Source organism: Aspergillus fijiensis (assembly GCF_003184825.1).
Source record: "Aspergillus fijiensis CBS 313.89 unplaced genomic scaffold BO72scaffold_24, whole genome shotgun sequence".
Taxonomy (NCBI): Eukaryota; Fungi; Ascomycota; class Eurotiomycetes; order Eurotiales; family Aspergillaceae; genus Aspergillus; species Aspergillus fijiensis.
This window is the reverse complement of record NW_024469000.1, coordinates 331765-349635: the sequence shown is the minus strand read 5'-3', so window position 1 is coordinate 349635 and position 17871 is coordinate 331765. Positions and strand designations below refer to the sequence as shown.

At 52.2% G+C, this 17871-nt stretch overlaps 7 protein-coding genes across 7 annotated transcripts in view; 3 read left to right on the top strand and 4 right to left on the bottom strand.

Moving 5' to 3' along the window:
* Window positions 1-819: 819 nt before the first annotated feature.
* On the bottom strand, window positions 820-3099 carry BO72DRAFT_459017 (putative cytoplasm to vacuole targeting Vps64; the record flags this gene model as incomplete). Its single annotated transcript, XM_040946405.1, has 2 exons — window positions 820-1935; window positions 1987-3099. 2 exons carry the CDS (start codon window positions 3097-3099, stop codon window positions 820-822), a joined length of 2229 nt encoding a protein of 742 aa, XP_040801172.1.
* Window positions 3100-4053: 954 nt separating this feature from the next.
* On the top strand, window positions 4054-5118 carry BO72DRAFT_448230 (MGR2/ROMO1 family protein). Its single transcript, XM_040944744.1, has 5 exons — window positions 4054-4183; window positions 4261-4287; window positions 4354-4383; window positions 4435-4525; window positions 4616-5118. Exons 1-5 carry the CDS (start codon window positions 4129-4131, stop codon window positions 4737-4739), a joined length of 327 nt encoding a protein of 108 aa, XP_040801171.1. The 5' UTR covers window positions 4054-4128; the 3' UTR covers window positions 4740-5118.
* A 165-nt stretch (window positions 5119-5283) lies between these two features.
* BO72DRAFT_378268 (YoaK family protein) lies at window positions 5284-6166 on the bottom strand (the record flags this gene model as incomplete). Its single annotated transcript, XM_040941302.1, has 2 exons — window positions 5284-5885; window positions 6022-6166. 2 exons carry the CDS (start codon window positions 6164-6166, stop codon window positions 5284-5286), a joined length of 747 nt encoding a protein of 248 aa, XP_040801170.1.
* Window positions 6167-7165: 999 nt separating this feature from the next.
* BO72DRAFT_468733 (GMC family oxidoreductase) lies at window positions 7166-9240 on the bottom strand (the record flags this gene model as incomplete). The annotated part of the gene is made up of 6 exons (XM_040946921.1): window positions 7166-7401; window positions 7457-8060; window positions 8124-8657; window positions 8725-8941; window positions 8997-9116; window positions 9203-9240. The coding sequence occupies 6 exons, from the start codon at window positions 9238-9240 to the stop codon at window positions 7166-7168; spliced, it is 1749 nt and encodes a 582-aa protein (XP_040801169.1).
* A 365-nt stretch (window positions 9241-9605) lies between these two features.
* Window positions 9606-11446, bottom strand: BO72DRAFT_496489 (quinate permease; the record flags this gene model as incomplete). The annotated part of the gene is made up of 5 exons (XM_040948630.1): window positions 9606-9893; window positions 9949-10376; window positions 10436-10832; window positions 10883-11298; window positions 11350-11446. 5 exons carry the CDS (start codon window positions 11444-11446, stop codon window positions 9606-9608), a joined length of 1626 nt encoding a protein of 541 aa, XP_040801168.1.
* Window positions 11447-15987: 4541 nt separating this feature from the next.
* On the top strand, window positions 15988-16658 carry BO72DRAFT_459012 (uncharacterized protein; the record flags this gene model as incomplete). Its single annotated transcript, XM_040946404.1, has 2 exons — window positions 15988-16358; window positions 16580-16658. 2 exons carry the CDS (start codon window positions 15988-15990, stop codon window positions 16656-16658), a joined length of 450 nt encoding a protein of 149 aa, XP_040801167.1.
* Window positions 16659-17308: 650 nt separating this feature from the next.
* The window catches only part of BO72DRAFT_496487 (uncharacterized protein), a gene marked incomplete at both ends in the record, with an annotated part of 989 nt that continues 426 nt past the window's right edge, over window positions 17309-17871 (top strand). Inside the window, one exon of the mRNA XM_040948629.1 lies at window positions 17309-17757. Within this exon, the coding sequence (XP_040801166.1) occupies window positions 17309-17757 (449 nt within the window). The remainder of the gene's footprint in view (window positions 17758-17871) is intronic.

Sequence of the window (17871 nt, the reverse complement as noted above, 5' to 3'; positions counted from 1 at the left end):
AAGGTTGCCTATCGTCAAACCACAGATACAGAGGCGTCAAGCCAAGGCCCCGAACACTCCAAGCTGAAGTGTGCTGTCCAGCAACAGACGATGGCACACCAGCTGCGCAAAAGAGACAGCAAGACATGCTGACTCCTTGCGATTACCCCAGATCAGATATCTATCAGCAGACTATACAAGTCGCAGGCCATACTACAGCTACAGCCACAGCTGCAAGACTTCCATATGTTCAATCCATTCGCACCTCTAGGTGAACCAGCTTGTAAGAAGAAATATACAGGAAGGACCGTGGGAGAAAGTTAAGCATTCATCGCGCTGAAACTCAAGGAAGTAATGCTATGTAGACTAATACACAAAGGCGGGTATGCCTTACATGACCTGCTTCTGCCCATGATAAGAAAAGAAAACATTAACAGGAAATAAACCACTGCGGCCAGGGATTCGTTACTGGATCAACAGGGCGCCAACGAAGAGATGATATCTAACAACAGAAAGGCAAGCGAGAGTCATGCAGGTTATGCAAAACAACTGCATATAATGGGGCCGCAAGAAAGGGCAAGTATAGAGAGAAGAAAGAAACCCACAGCCAACGCAGAGACCCTGTTAAGCGTTGGTTCAGAGTACACGGGAAGAGAAGGGAGTCAGAACTAGGAATCAATATGACGGGAGTAGAAAATGGGCACAGTAAGGATTGGACGGCGGTAGACCAAAAGGTCTCCAGGGTGCAATAACAACGGGGGTGAAAGGGACCTTTTCGAAATAAACCAACAATTCAAGCCATTCGCTCAAAACAAACATAACATGGTGGCAGGAAATTGTTCATTTATCCATCTTCTGCCAGCCATTCAGGTAGGCCATTAATCCGACCCCTAGAAGCACGACTCCCAGCATTGACGCAAATGGACTGGATTGCTCCAGAACGTCATGTCGGCGAGGCTGCGCGGCCAGTTTGGAATCTGCAGCGTCATCTTCTTTCATGCGGGGTGATGCAACAGGCTGCAGTCGTGGGTCGCTAGGCTCGGAAGCATCTTTCTCGATGGCATTCTCCGCCTTGGTAATCGTGGTGTCAGGAACATGGCTTGTTCCTGAAGCCTCCATCTTGGCATCGCTCTCGGCACGCTCCGCGCGCTCTCGTCGTAATGTCTCAATCATCTCCGCCAGGGACTTGCGTGCTTCAGCCGTTTCACTTTCCGCATGTTGGGCCTGTTCTTTGAAGATCGTCACTTGCTTCTTCATTTCTTCCATTTCCTGGATCATCGTTTCCAGACGATGTTGAAGATCCTCGGTGCGAATAACCGCGGAACCCGCCTGCTCCACCTCGGTCGCAACTTCCGCGGCAACTTCGGCAGCAGGCTCTTCTACCGACTTATCCATCGGCGCAGTTTGCGTGGTCTCGTGATCAGCGTCGCTGCACACCGAAGTATCATGCGTACCATTTGTGACGGTCCGCATCTCCAAAGTTCTAGCCTTTTCTTCGGCGGATTCGCGAGCCGATCGCTCTTGAAGCAACATGGCTTCTAGTTCCTTGACACGGGCGCCTTGGGTGTCAAGCTCCCGTTTGGCGGATGACAATGCTTCAATCAGGGAAAGGATTTGACTGTTATCACGACTGACAGGCGAGCTGCCACCAAGCTTGGGTTTCTCGGTATCGGAACGCTTCAGAGGGGAGAGAGAGTCTGTGCCATTTCGAGGTAGAGCGTCCGGCTTCTCAGGGAGCGGTTGCTGTGGAGGAGGTGCGGGAGGCTCGGAAAACCGTGAGAAAGAGTCTACACGAGGGATTTTGGGTCTGCCATTGATTGCGCGAGCGGCATTGGTATCGGGCGGCGAGTGCTTCGCCTTTTCTTTCTCGGGCTGACCGGGTTTCATCAGAGTCGTCAGGAACTCATCCGTCTGCCGGAGCTCCTGCGATTGCTGTTTCGCCTGCTTCATTTCGCTCTGGTGTTTTGATTAGCCTCGTTCGGCCCCGAAGAGAACACAGTCACCTACCGTGAGTCGCTTGACCACTTGCTCTATTGAGATCGGCGAATTCCAGTAGTTCATTTGACGTTGTTGCTGCATCGCATTGAACTGACTACTCGCTGCGCTTTGTACACTGCGATTGCTCATGGTACTACCTGACCGACCGCGAAGCTGTAGCATAGGCTGGGTGAGTGGCGATGGAACAAGGCCATTGCCAGCTGAAGGATCCAAGTCGCCGAGCGTCAGGTCGAGTATGTTGGGAATAGACGCATAGATACCCGCATGCTCGACCTTGGCGGACACCTTGTGGTGGACAATCGTCTTCTGATCTTCGCTAACAATATCTATTCCGAGTTCTAAAGTATCGTTCTCGCGCAACTCATGAGGATCGGATTCGCGGTTCTCCTGGGACAGGCGCTTTCCGTTCACGAATGTACCGTTGGACGATTTTACATCGCGGATCCAGATCTTCCCGTTCTTATCGGCCCAAATCTCAGCGTGCTGCCGTGATAGCACCTTCGAGTCGAAAAAGCCATTCACTGGAGTGGGCACTGTCTTCGCATTGGTCTGTCGGCCAATGCGTATCAGCTCCGGGTAAAAAGGCACGGTGATTTGTTTCTTCTCGAAAGTGCCGTTGATGGGCAAGAGGGTCAAGATCGCAGGCGGGTCGCCCTGTGGCACGCTCCCAGCGCGGAGGCCATTTTGTTGCTGGGAGAGTTGGAGCATATGCTGAGACGGAACAATGGATGACGGCTGGTGGACCGCGGACAAAGCACCAGGGCCGGAGGAAAAGGCCGGCATGGCTTGAGAAGAAGGTGGAATACCCCGTAGGGACTGCGGTTCGGAATTAGAGGTATGCCAGAGATTTCTCGAGGGCTTCTTCTTGCCCCAGGTATTTGTGGGCGCAGATTGTGCGGGGCCCGAGTTCTGTTCAGTAAGAGCCACTGTAGTTGAGGCGGAGCCGTTGGATCGGAGGGATGACGAAGAATTCGATCTCTGAACGGTCTTTCGAGGCATAAATGTCCGAGACACTTCTTCCGCATCCATTGAAGAAAAAGCACCTTGTCCTCCGTTACCAGTATCGAACCATCCCATGCGAGGCCCCGTTTGCACACTAGGTGGTGATGCCACAGCAGTCATGGAGAAGGATCACCGGAGGGAGGCGCTAAGTGTTGTGAATTGTAGCTCGGTGGGTTTATCACATAGGCGCTCGTCCGGTCAACAATGACTGCAACAAGGGCAAGAGAGAATATTCACTCGGGCGACAATCAGCAGCTGCAACTCGTCGCGACAGATACTCGAGGTGAAAGAAATGCAGCGATGGCTGGCGCGCCGACAAAAAAAATGGCTGTGGTAACCCAATACGACTGTTGGGAGGAGGTCACGTTAGCAATTATTCCCGGACGAGTCCTTCGATAAACATCAAAGCCCCTTCGGAGTCGAGGCAGCAACGGCAGGCGATGGGCCCCCTTAGCCCCTCTCTATTATAAGATAGATCACATTGGACTTACCAGTGTTTCACTCGTACAAAGGGCCGAGATCAGATTAAAGTGGGTTTGGGCGGGAGATTTAGAAAAGCGCTGGGAGGAGACCAGGGAGACGTCAAGGTCTTGGCCCAACCCGAGGAGCGACCGGCAGAAGCAACGGTCCAGCGAAGGGAGAGGATTCTAAGGAGCAGGAGCAGGTAAAAAGAGGGCACACGCAGGACGGAACTGCCGCCGTGCATAGGCTCTAAGGCCGTCGAGGAATATGAATCGACACACTAGAATCAGACGGTTTGCGACCAGATCCCATGGGTGTGGTAACCGGGCGACTGAAGCGGGAGCGAGCGAGAGGGAGAGCCCACAGCATCATCAGCTCACGGACTTCCTTCGCTCCTCCTCCTTCTCCTGCTCTTCTCCCCTAACCTCCACCCGCCTCAGGCCTAGATCACGTGAGGCAACACGTGTGGCTTATGTCATCTCCCGGCGAAGAGAGCGTGCCGAATCAGGCAGGCGGTATCACGTGCCAGGTGGTGGGCATTGCCTGAGCCTCGGGGCTTTGCCGGGCATGCGCTGGAGCTTCGCTTTGCATCTCGACGCCGGCAGTGTCTTCGTGCTCTCGTGTACTGTACCCTTGAACAATTCTATTCTTCTTTACTTCAATTTTAATTTATTTTCTTTCTTCATCATGCCTGTTGTTGCTGGTCCCCCTCAGGCCCACGGCCCCAACACCTTCGAGAAGAGTAAGTCTCAGACAATCCGCAGTACAAGTGGACCTATGCTCCAGGCTTCTATGAGCATGTGCTAATGAGTTATACAGTGAAGATGGGTGCTTTGATGGGATCCAGTAAGCCTTACTTTTCCTGCCCTGCCAAAACCACTAGGGTTGGGAGCTAACATCATCACTCGCCAGCTGTCGGTGGTATCATGGGCTTCATCATCGGTGAGTATCCATGCGAAGGAGTCACAAACTGTATCAGCTAACATGCCCCAGGCACCGTCACTATCTTCCAGTATGGAGCCGGTCCCAACGGTGTCTTCCGCACCCTGGGTAAATACATGCTTGGTTCGGGTGCCACTTTCGGGTATGTGGTTGGACTATACCTTGTTCCTTTTTTTTTCTTCGCTGTTTATACAAGCCAACAACCCCCGCTAACAAATTCGGTCTCAAACAGTCTCTTCATGTCCATCGGTAGCGTCATCCGCACCGAGGGTCCTTACAATGACGCCTGGCTCCGCGCTCGGGGCCCCCCGATGATGCTCCCCCGCCAGAGCCCCCTCCGTCCCATGCGCGAGTAGACCACCCGAATACCCTTGAAAGGATTGTGGGAAGCGGAATCGGAGCGATGAGACGAGGATGAGCAGCGGGCAAATTGTACAATAGCTATACTGAATGACGGTTTCTGCGGATCACGGCAGTTATTTTGATCGCAGCTTTCCGGCGGTTTTGAGAAAACTCGACTCGCTTGCTGAGCCAGAGAGCAGACAGAGAGAGCCCTGGACGCGGACTATATTATGTACATAGGTGGGAGTGAGGTGCTTCGGAGCCGCCTCGAGTCCAGGAAAGCCCTGCGATGTATCTTGGCGTTTATAGCACGGTTGGGTAAATTTAATGGACAGTCATGAATGATGACGGCAGAGAGATATCTTGTATGGTCGGCGGAAAGCACAAACGCGAATCTAACTGCGTAGTTTCTATGTAATAATGGTCTATTGAGCCCCAAGATCCACCAGTCTATATCTCTAAACCCAAGAATGAAATCGCTAAAGGAGATCGCTCCCGCTATATACAGCGCACCTACAACTCCCCCATGTTGCAACCCCTCGTACCAAGACACCGCTACTAATTTCCATCCTGCTTCTTCGGCGCCCACACCAACCACCCACACCCGATCAGAAACTTAATGCCGGCCGCCAACCAGAACGTCGACGCCATCCCGCCGGCGCTGCGATTCAACCACCCGCCGACGATCGCCCCGACCAGCAACATCACGACGCCGGCGACGCGGCGATTGCGCTTGACGTTCTTGCCGGCGAAGATGTTCATGTCGGACGCGATGTCGAAGTACACGCTCGTGATCACGACGCTGGGGATCTCGTTGTACCCCAGCGAGCGCGTGGAGTTGATCGAGCCGGCCGACTGGAACGCCAGCAGGCCGATGGGGATCAGGTCCAGCAGCATGTGGTGCTGGTGCGCGCTGTTAACGTTGGGTTGCGCGATCAGCCCGGCCTGGATCAGCGACACCGCGATCACGATCAGCGCCACCTGCACCATGAAGGAGGCGAACAGCGTCCCGCGCCGCGTGGGGCCCAGCAGCCGGCCGGCGCGGCTGAAGCAGAACGAGCCCAGCAGGAAGCTGCTGATCGACACGAGGGATTTGAGCCAGCCGTAGGGCGCGTCGCGGGGCAGGTTCGAAGCGCCCAGGCCGAGGACGATCGTGTTTCCTGTTGTTTGTTCTTGGTTGGTCATTCGGTTCTTTGGGTTTATGGAAGATGGGAGGGGAGGGGATGGTAGGGATTGTAGAAGGGGAAACATTGCGCCGCGGGGGGAGTGGGGGAAGCAACCGAAGAAAGAACTTACCAGTCTGCATAGCCAAGAAGCACGACCAGGCATTGAAGGCTGAACTATCGCAGAGACCCGTCAGGAAGCATAGCACCACACAGATCAGATCCGCGTAGTTGCTGTCGATGTTCTGTTTCAACCGACTTTCTTTGCTGCCGCCCATCATCCCCTGCATTTTGCCGGATTTCTCGGACGACGACTCCACGACGGGCAGGACCGGGGATTTGCCAGTGTCAAAGGGCTGGGACATTCTAGCCTCTCGATGATGATGATGATGATGATGACGATAAAGCAACTCGACTGGTATGTAGCCGACTTGTGAAGTGGACTGCAGCCGACGTCAGAGACACAAACAAACAGATGAGATCGATCTTGGGGAAGCAGAGGCAGAGGGTGGAAGAAGGTATAGGGCGGTCCACTAACACCCTAAACCCTAGATACGCCCTCAAAGAGTCATTGTTCCCTCTTCAACCTTGGACTAAATAGTACTGTACCGCTGATGAAGTTTTTCCGTTGAGGCTGTTTTCGGATATCCCTCCTCGTGAAACTTTAATTGCTTCGTTTCTTCTTAGTTGTTACACTCCTCCAATTCCACGCCGAGCCAGGCTAGAAAGCACGCAATTGCTTGTTGTGAAGACGGCATTTTCCTGACTCCACAGCAATTCATCTAGGGGTGGGCTATCAGACCTGGAAAGGCCCAGAGTCGTCAGCCCTATGGAGTCATCGGCAAATGGTTTTGGATAATTCTTTGCCAGAGCGGAACAGTCGGCTTCGCGCTAGCCTCCACAAGGCTGACATACTCCCCGCTCATTGGGTGCGGTGACCCGACCACAAGGCTAGTGCCGAAAGCTTAGGGCCGATGCCGGGGCTTGTCCCTCTGCTTCGCTGCTATGGTAGGTCGCTGCTCGGTATGCGGTAGCTACACATACCTCGCAAATGGTGCCTCGAAGACTCTTAAGTGAGTGACACGATCTTGCTCTGGTAGTCTCAGTCTCAGTAAGTTTTCACAATCTCAGTAGTTGGATTTCAAAAAAGCTACCACCAAGATATTGAAAAAGTACCCAAGATATAAATGTTGCTAAATAGCGGACAGGTAAAGACTAAGTAGAAGTAATGTAGACACAGACAAAAAACTGGAAACAAGGAAGAGCACGCTCATAGCTTATAGCTTCGACATCCCCCCTAGTGGAGGTGTGCTCCAAGTTTCCTTGATAAGGTCAGCGCACTTCTCACCGATGCCGTATGCAGGCATTTGTGTATGGCCTCCATGTAGCGTTGGCATGACACTGCAATCAGCAACGCGCAACCCGGATACCCCTCGCACTCGTAGCTTATGGTCAAGAACGGCGTTAGGATCACCATCCTTGCCCATAGCGCAAGTACCTGCCGCATGGTAGCCTGTCATATGAAAATCAGTACGGCCACGCCTGAAAACAGATAGGATTTGACTTACAGGTCGTTCCGTGCTCTTTGACGTAGGGAATCCACTCTTCCCTTTTGGTGTACGTATGATGGGTCAGATTGGGCGGCCATGATCCCTTGACAATGTCTTTCGTTCCAGCTCCTTGGGTGATAATCTCGTTGGCAAATCGACAGGCTTCTGTGAGAACAAGGAGGTCCAATGGATCCGAAAGATAATTGCAGTCCACTATAGGATTCTCAAGCGGGTTCTTCGAGGATAGTGTGACGCTCCCACGAGACCGGGGAGAAAACAATTCCGCAATGATAGAAAATGCATGCTTGTGGTCGGTAGGAAATTGGTCGTACTGTTTGGGACCACCATAACATTCCGTGGTGAAAAATTCAACATTAGGCTGCTTCGGAGTCAAGCCCATTGGGTCACGACCGGGCTCCCGTGGTGCATCTCGCCAAAGTGGTTCGTCCTTGAGACGGTCGTCAAGTCGGGCAAATGCGAAACAACCAAATGGAAACGTTGAAAGGAACCCTTTCTTTTTCTCCTTCCAAAGTGCGTAACTCTTCTCGAAGCTGTCACCGTGGTGGACGAGGTAATCATTTGTCAAGCCGGGCTTTTCAGTCTCATAGAACATGAAAACAATCTGGAAACCGCTTGATGAGCGACGTGTGTCCACGAACTCGGAATTCTCCTCAGAGCAACATACCATATGGTCAAGGAGGTTCTGACCCACTCCTGGCAAATCCACCTTGCATTCAATGTCATGCTTACTTAGCTCCTCCTTGGACCCTATTCCAGATCTCATGAGAATTGCTGGACTGCAGTATGCACCCCCAGAAATGATAATCTCTCTCTTTGCGTAGATAGATCTCGGGCCATCGGGCGTGATGACCACCACACCTTCAGCCTTCAAGCCCTCGGAACCGTGCCCCAGAAGAACCTTATCGACAGTGGTTTCAGTCATAACTGTGACATTGGACCGGAGGTATCCGTTCGTAATGAAATCACCACTTGTTGTACGGATACCCTTGTGTACTGTTCGTGGTACGTGACCACATCCGTGGGGCGTCTCCCCAGTCGTGAACATGTCATGGTCAAGTGGAAGACCCTGTGAGACAAAGGAGTCCATAATCAAATTGCTAATTGGTGCAAGATCGTGTGGCTCGACATGCAAAGGTCCGGACTGACCATGATACTCGTGGTTAGCCTTAAACCAGGGCTTCGAGTGAAATGTCTCGGCCTGCGACCACATGTCAGCTCAATCAATGGTATCGCATGTCGCAGCAGCATCACGAAAAGTGACCAACCTTTCGCATGCATTGAAAAAATTCTTGACCACCCCAACCATCGAGGCCCCAATCATCGTAGTCTTGCTTACAACCACGGATACAGAGGGTTCCGTTGCACCCACTACTGCCGCCTAGGAACCTGCCCCTGCTTAATTTGACCTGCCGGTTGTCAACACCAGACATCGGACGTGTGACAATGTTCCAATCCGTTTCTTTATCAAAATTGGTGGACCAGCTGAAATTGCCATGGTCAATAACGTTTCATGTAGGCTTGTTATCGTATCACTCACGCCCCGGCCATGTGAACACTCTCCAGATCTTTATTATGTTGTCCAGCCTCGATAACGAGGATTCTCACTTGCGGATTCTCGGCCAGCCGCCCTGCAACGACGCATCCTGAAGTGCCTCCTCTGGGTTGAAGAGTGTTAGTTGCCGAACAAGTGATTGAGAGGACTGGATGAGATGATGTCCGCCCTCTGACCGTAGACATACTTACCCGCAGATAATGTAATCGTAAAATTCTCGATCCTCCATCTTTTCCGTCATTTTGTATGAGGAATTGCAATTAGCGATAGTAAAAAGTAGAAAGGAATGGCAGTGTCAGCGTTTTTTAAGACGAAGGCTCCTTTTAAGGACAGATCTTAGAGTGAAAAGAAATTCCGCGATCATAGTCGGTGAGCCGCAGCCATGCTGCAACTCGATAGCGCATTCACCAATGGAAACGAGCATGATACGAGACTACCAACAATAATGGTAAGCTTCGATATCTCGCTACGGAAATGATCGATCAAATGTGGAGGAATGTGGAGTCGCCGAGACTTTTCGCGGTGTACAAGAATGCGGGGTAGCTGTGAAGACGGATATATCACAACCATCACGGAAATACGCGGGTTTGCCTCCTACCGGTGGCGGCCCGATTGATCGGAGCTACTTTCGCTCGTCAGATTAGAGTTGCGGGCCAATTCCGCAATCTGGCTCAATTTTGAGTCGTCATCAATAGTTAAATGTGGCGTTTGAGGATTGCGATGGCCTGTATATAGTGCGTTCGTCTCCTCCAGTCCTTTGCCAGATGTCTCCGGAACGAAGGCCCAGACGAACAGAAATCCCAGCACGGATATGCCTGTGAAGAACCAAAACGTGCCTTTGGGCGTGAGCGAGTCGTGACTGAGGAGCATCATAGGGGTGGCCTAAGTGGGTTAGTGTATTGTTTATGTACAAAGGTCCTTTGGATGAAAACCAAACCTTAGAAACTCCAATCCGGTTGGCGTAGTGCCAAAGTGTGACCAGGCTTACTCCGACAATTCGAACTCCCAGTGGGAATGTTTCCGCTGGGATGAGGTACTGCATAGAGTTCCATCCAAGCGCCCAACTGAGTCCGATCATGTAGATCATCACAATCGCGCCAATAGCTGCGTGTCTGACTGCTGGTTCCTGCTGCGAGCTCGGCGACAGGTCTGCGAACATTGTGAGAAAGATAGAATCATATGCAAGAGCTATGATCTGGATAACCAGACCGAGATAAAGCGTCTTCCGCCTGCCCAATGCATCGAGCAAGAAGAGAGCGGAAACCAGCGCAGATGCGAATTTGACAGCTCCAAAGATTGCTGTCGTGAAGAGCTTTTGCGATTGCCCCTCAATGCCAAAGAGCTCAAAGAGCTCAGGAGCATAAGCTAGGCTTGGTCAGCATGAATCCTTAGTTGATAGTCGGAAAGGGCCCCATTTGGCTCACTTGTCACAGAATTGGGACCGGACCACTCTCCTAGACATTGAAGAGTGAAGATGAGAGCGATGCGCCTCAAATTGTCCTTCGTTGTGAAAAGCTCTTTGATAGCACCCAAGACACGCAGCGAAGATCTACTCTGGTGCTCCAACTCGACTTGGGCCTGGGCGTTCGCTATCTCAACATGAATACCAGGGTCCATGACGGACAAGTTCCATAGTCTTGCGAATGAGTGTAAGGCGGCTCTGGGATGATTTATCTTGCACAGAAACCGAGGACTCTCCTCACAGAGAAAGGAACAAAGTACGAGTAATCCTGCCCACATGATTTGGATGCTCTGCGGAATGACCCACTGCCTGGCACTAGAGCTGGGGATATGCATGGAGGCACCCCATATGGAGAAGTACTAGACACCATCAGCGACCGGATACCATATTGTAGATTACTATTCCTTACCCCTATCATAATTCCCAGATATTCCGACATGCCGTACATGCCCACAATCATGCCGCGAATCTGCCGTGGAGCTACTTCACCCAGGTAAACGGGTGCAATCACGCCATACTGCCCAATGCCCAGCCCCATGATAAATCTTCCAGCAAATACTTGTCCAAGTGTATGCGATGTAATGAAGACAATTGAACCGATGATCCACAGGAGGCAAGCTTGACGCATGGTCCATAGCATACCGATTCGCTCGCAGAGGATAAAAGCAACAATAGCCCCCGGCAAACTGCCAATATGTACCATAGACGTGACGTCGGATAATCGATTTGCCTTTTCAGAAGCACTGAGATAGCTGGCATGTAGGTGGAACTGGTCGATAAAAGATTGTTCAGCAACAGTACTAGCAATCAGGCCTCCATCGAGACCTAGTTCAGGTCAGTTGAAGCTGATGAATGCAGGGGAATGAGTAGCTTTACCCCGAGCGGCACCCGAGAACCCAAAGCAGAACGCTGCACATAGCAGTCTGAAAGACAGCCTGTTCTGGAGGAGAGGGTGCTGGTGGTGACCCTTCATCGTGGCCAGGGAGGATGAAATTGACGGCTCGGTTCCTGTTTTGCAGGACGTTGGAGGTTGGAAGACATGATCTTCTCAACTCTCGTATGGAAAAACAAGACAAAATGTATGCACAGTCTCAGTTTCTTCCCGTGAACTGTGAGTGACTAATAATGCTCTCTTGGAGATCGTTTAGGCTGAAGGAAAAGGAGAGTCATCCAGCGCCGTTAGCCAGTGATACCGGGATAAATATGGAAGATGTGGAGTTGGGTGGGTTTTTTTGTTCAGCCTTACCCGCACCCCAACAGTCACTGGTCCACCCTCGCCAACATGATTTGCTCTTCACCACCGCACTCGGGTTTCCTTGCCTGGGATTGCTTATCGTGGGATACACGTACACCTTTGTTCCCTAACAAGCGTCTAGAGCCGCTCACTAGCTTTCTCATATGCGCCAATGAAGAAAGATCTATTACGAAATCACCTCTCCCAACTCCAGTGGGCCCCTATCGATATTTTTGCCAGCGAATTCAGTGGCTGTGGTGATTGCTTATGTTGTGAGTGGCTAGATGCACATATCCTCAGTGACGCAGGTATCGACAGCCTTCAAGTTTTCTCAAGGGACTTCAGTTCTTAGCCGTGCTGAAGTATCTACTATCACTTCAAGGTCGGACCTTGAGAGCCTCGAGACCTAGTCACGCTAGGATCATGTTAACATCGTAATCCAACATTATAATCTACTCAGTAACATGATACCGACGCCCCACCGCTACGAACTGAGCCTGTGCAATGGGAATCAAAGCCACGGTCGTGCTCCTTCAAAACGCCAGCACTCGTGATTACGAAGCCAGCACTCGTGATTACGAAGCCAACAATCGGTTTAAATATTCTTGACCTTCATCAAGGCAGTCCTAGAAGAGCGTTAAGCCAGCTGCATGTTGCTCAACATTTATGGAAGCTCTGCAAAATCCACCCATCCTGACATAGGTCCTTGTCTAGTCCGAACCTCGAGGTACACTTATGCGACAATCTAATATTGCCGCGAAATAAGAACATTTCACTTCTGAACAAGCACAAACCTTGCATAAGCAAAGGATCGCAGCAGAACCGTTCGGGTGTACCGGGCAACACCTACGGAAGACGGGGTCTCAGGAAGAATATCGGTTCAATTACTGCTACAGTATACCGGCAAAACCGGATCCTTGTTGTCCTGTTTGCCGGATGTGTATCCCGAGTCCCGCGGTAGAAGGCTTGCGAAGCTCAGCTCAGCATCTGCAGGGCTGCTGTAACGTCATCTGGTACGAACGCCTGCTTTGTGTTTCTGTCCGTCCATGTCTTTTTGAACCTGCTATAATGTTGCGGTCTTCTTTCCGGGTTTACTTCTATTGAAACACGACACTACAATCCGGTGCTTTCTCAGCTAGGGACTGTGTCCACTGGATTTGATCGAGATTCAGTCGTTTCCCTTCCTCGACCTAGAATCTCTATTTCACTCGTCGCTACAAGAAGCGTTGATTAACGGCTGGGTAATGCCCTGGGAGGATCTTTTTCAGGCCGTATACAGACAAACCCAGCCTTGAGCTCTCGCTTACAGACTGCGAAACCGAACATCAGCTATAAGTCGGCTCTCTCTGGCCCGACATCTTCTCTAAGTCCCATCACACGGGCTAGTTTCAGTCGCTTTCACACAAGTCACTTTGTTCTTCGTTTGGGAAATGAATATTAGCAGTAGGGACATAATCAGGATTGTTGCCCCGTCACCGTTCTGCATTTCTATGAACGATATGGGATAAGGCTTATACTTTCCAGATTGAAGGCAAACATAGTGCCATTATCGACAGCAGCGGACCAGTCACGATCCCTAAAAGGCTTCAGAAAGTGTTGTTTTGTTGAGACACACATTTTGTGTTTCTGTCTACATATATACTACCAACCGCTATCAATTGACACGGATGCTTGCGGTCTTCCACACCTGTTCAAGCCAATTTGTCCAGCAGGTTCGAACCCAGTGAGTGGCCCATTATCTCCAACATCTATTTGCCGCAACTCAAGCCCGAAAGACTTCTCTATCGTATAACAACCCTGTCCGGATGTGCGGGGTTTCCTTTTCATCATCGGGAAGTGGCGGAGTCTCGGCGCTGATAACGAAAAACTTGTATCTACCCCTCCCATCGAATCCTTGAAGGCGTGGAAGCTTCTGGCCCTTCCATTGTGAGGTTCAGTTTGCCCTACCCCTCCTCTAGAAAAAACCACTGCGTACTGCTGCAGGTGCTAGGTAAGTCTATTCCTGAATCGAAAGGCCTAGGATGAAGGGGTTCAATGCCCTCGGCTTGGGACTTGAGGAATTGCTCGTTCTAAAGAGGGCCTAGAGCGTCGACTGACCTAGTGACAAGACAGACTTGAGAAATTTTCAGCATTGGACTCCCAGTGCTGAGGCAAATGGTCGTACTATACATCCTAATTTGGACCAACCGCACTGATTCTGTCATTGATGGCATCGAGCAGACTTTCGCAACGCCAGCGCGTTATCCGCACGCTTCTTCGCCACTTCACGGCAGCACGAAATCGACACACGAGCTGGTGCAATGATGATGACTGAAGACTCGGACTAGAGCGGGGTCAAATGCAGCCGAGCAAAGCTCTGCTCGAGCTGGTCATGGAAGCCAAACACCGACCCTCGTGCTGGATAGCCGTCCTTCCCGAGTTACTCCCGAGACTCTCAGACCGGCCTTCGATGGCACCATTTGAGAGCTGTTAAGCCCCTTAGTCATTGTACTCCGGAGTACGTCCTTGCCAAGCACCTCGCCCGTCTCCTCAGTCACTGTGCGTAGTTACTGCGTAGTGTAACAGAAACGGCGGTGACAATGACCCCCTTTTCTTCACGGGGGCCGCATCCTAAGCTCAGCGATTGTTCTTGGTGGTGCTTGAATGCGGCTATGGTCCGTGCATTGGACGAATGTCTCATCCGACTCCTGATTCTATGGTCTTGGCTGATTGAGGCTATTCGAGATGTCACGGGCGGCCACGAGGGCGACAAATACACTATTTTGTGGGCGTGGATAAATTCGAGGCTCTCAGCATCCGAAGGATTTTATCGGTGTGACGGTTGCTGCAAGTCAGGCAGTAGCTCCAGATTACAAATCTACGGAACATGGTGCTTTGTTGTTGTGTTGCTGTTGTTGTTGTTGTTGTGCGTTGGAGCGGACCCCAACCCAAAGGATCCCCGGTTAATTTAATTGCACACTGCAAGGGGAAAGCAGACGGCTTCCTTTGCCTCAGGAACGGGTGGAGAGAGAGTGGGTGGGAAAGTGGGTGGGTGAGTGGGTGAGTGGATGCCTTAGACGCTTCTAGTGTCGGCCTAGCGCCCACTAATCAGTCATCACGCCCTCCTCCCCTTTTTCCCTTCACCTCTAAGGCTCAGCTCCAATCCTCTTCCACCCACAAAGAAACGGAGGCAAATCAAAGCCAAAGAGAAAACAAAACGCGTTCCTCATCCTCGCAACAGACAAAGCCTCATGTCGCACAAACACATGAAACAAAACACGAACGCAAGGGAAGAGGGGTAGAGAAAGCCCATTGCAGAATGAAAGAGAAAATCAAATTAGACTGGGGAACCATCCGGGCGAATCCGAATTGATCCAGGGGTTCGGACTCAATCAAGGGTCAGCATTGAGCAAAAAACGAGTCAAAACCAGTGAGACTAGCTTCGCGACCATCAAACCCTGTCTGGTAAGACCGCCAGACCCCTCTTCCATGGATACGGATCCAACTATCTCGTCATTGGGCTGACACCCTCAGGAACCAAAGCTAATACGGGGCCTGGTCGGGTTAGTGACCTCGCTAGAGCCCACATCCAGTCGTCCTTATACTCGACCGGGATAAGCCTGCATGCGAAAAAATCCAGAGGCGAGAAAGGAGTCGGGCTCTCATCCACCGCAACCCAGACCACGACCGCCAATGCAGTACGTACAGTACTGTCCCGGTGCCACCGGATGTGCTGGCGGAGCTTCGTGGCGCCGTGAATTTGTTTCTCGGCAGGCGCCGTGTAGACGACTCGACGTGAGTAATGTCCCCGGGGCATTCTTGACGGCCCCAGGGCCAATCGACTTGGCTCAAAGCGCCCCTTGCGACTCGCCGAGGAATTTTCCCGACCCATCGCTCGTGTTGTGGGCTTGCGGTGCCTCTGGCTGTGACGGGCTCGAGACCGATGGCCTCGAACCTTGAACTTTCCTAGGGGCTCTTTTTGGGTTCTTATTTAGGGTCCGGGTCCGCCTCGCTCACGGCCGTCCCTTTTTCTTTCCTGCTACCCCGGCGCGTCGCATAAAACATCGATTTGTTTCACACTCGTTCGGCTTCGAGCAGCGCTCCCCCTACGGAAACTCTTCTCCACCCGGCATTGTCACTCAGACGCTCACTCATTCGCGTCTTTGTCCGTCGCCTGTCACATTCCTTTGACTCGGTAGCTGCGCTCGCCTCATTGCCAATTCGCGTATATATCTTGTCCGACCCCGGCACTCGATCATTTTCAGCCATACACAATCCTCTATACATTCCAAGCCATCAAAATGAAGATCAGCGCTATTGCCTCTTCCCTGCTCTGCCTGGCGGCTGCCCAGCTTGTCGCCGCTGACGCCGACACCACCTCCACCTCGACGGTGACTACTTTCCTCACTCGGACGCTGGTTCACGTCGACACCGTGACCTCCTCGAGCGCGTCTACCACGTCCGCACCTCTGATTCCCACCCACGCGCCCAGCGCTCCTAGCAGCTCGGTGGCTGTCAGCTCCTCTGCCGTCCCGACTTCGCTTGTCGTCGCTCCTTCGGCCAGTGCCTCAGCCACCGCGTCTTCCGTTTTCACCGGCGCCGGCAACGTCAACACCGCTGGCATGCCTGTTGCGCTTGTCGCCGGATCTCTGGCTCTGATCATGGGCGCTCTGTGAGCAGAAGTCAGCAGAGTTAACAATCGCCGGCTCCGAGGCCCAGGGTACACATCATGACCACCAGACTCTTTTATCACTTTTCGAACTGTTCCTATTTCTTCTTTTTCGTCGCTTATACTTAATTTCTCTTCGTTCGACCTCAGGTTCGCTGATCGCGATCAGGGAACCGGATGGGACGCTCGGTTATGGACCCATATACCCCTTTATGACGTTTCAGATATGACGAGTTGATGGATTTGACGGCTGGTGGTGACCAGCGCAAGTATCTCTCCGGGGAATTCCGTTTATACACCTAGTTACTTTCTTACTTTCTTGGGGTTTCGCTGTGAGCTTGGAAGCTGTGCACATATGTAGTGGTGAAACCAATGTATAGTGGCCGCCCCAATTGACTATTTTTGTTAAGCCGCAGAGATAGACATAAATTTAAAATAGAATCCGAGTCAGACAGAGTGAATCCAGAAATAGCTATCCAGTATTGTAGATAGCAAGACTGTCCCAGAAAAGGGTGTGTTATCAATCTCGCACTCCCTCCGTAGTCCGTCCGCACTTCTCGCCCCGCTTTGAACCAGCGCGACGCGTCTCCAACAACAACACAAAAAAAAAAAAAAGAGAGAACCCCCTCCATTCTTCAACTCAATCGCAAACAAACATTCTCATTCCTCAAGCATTTCTTGAACGACTGACAGCTCTGACATGCAGGGCCAGCGTCAAGAAAGGCTAGTGTAATCCCTCCCCTTAGCGCCTCCCCAGCTTGATCGACATTCTCTCGGACGTCATTCTACCCGACGTGTGCGAGGTGATCTGATCTGATCTGATCCGATTTCCCGATCGCTTGCCTGCTGCCAACTCCGACTCGGAGGAAAGGGCGTGGTTTGTGTTTCGTTTTCATCACTACAACCCTTCCTCGACCACATCATCTCAATTCGACCAGATAAAAGCCAGGAAAATGGACCCAACCCTCGATCCCCCACTCCCACCACCCCCGCGTCGCATCCACCACCGCGCCTCGCCAACCCGCCGCCGCGATCATTACCAAAACAACCACAATCACCACTACCGCCTCACCGCCACCGCCACCGCGCGCTCCCGCTGCGACGACCGCTCCAGCCAACCCTCCAGCGACCCGGCCTTCTTCTCCAGCGACGATGTCCCCGGCTCCGGCGGCTTGGAGAACTACACCGCCGGCTCTGCTGCAGGTGTAGGCGCTGCCGCAGCTACCCACACAGCACACCAGCCTCACCAGCATGCTTCCGGAGCCGGGGGCTTAGCGGGCACTCGGAAGCGCCGGTATCGCGGGACGTGGTGGGGGGAGAAGATGATGTCGTCGGGCGGGCATCAACCGCAAGGTCAGGAAGGGGCTAAGCGCAACAAGAGGGTGGATTGGAGGGAGAAGAGGTTGGTCGATAGTGGGGTTTGGATGGGGAGTGATGATTCCCTGGCCGGGGGGTTTTTGGGCTCCGATGCGTCGTGGGGGGAGGAGGTTTGGGGGCAATTTGTTGGGGAGGGGGA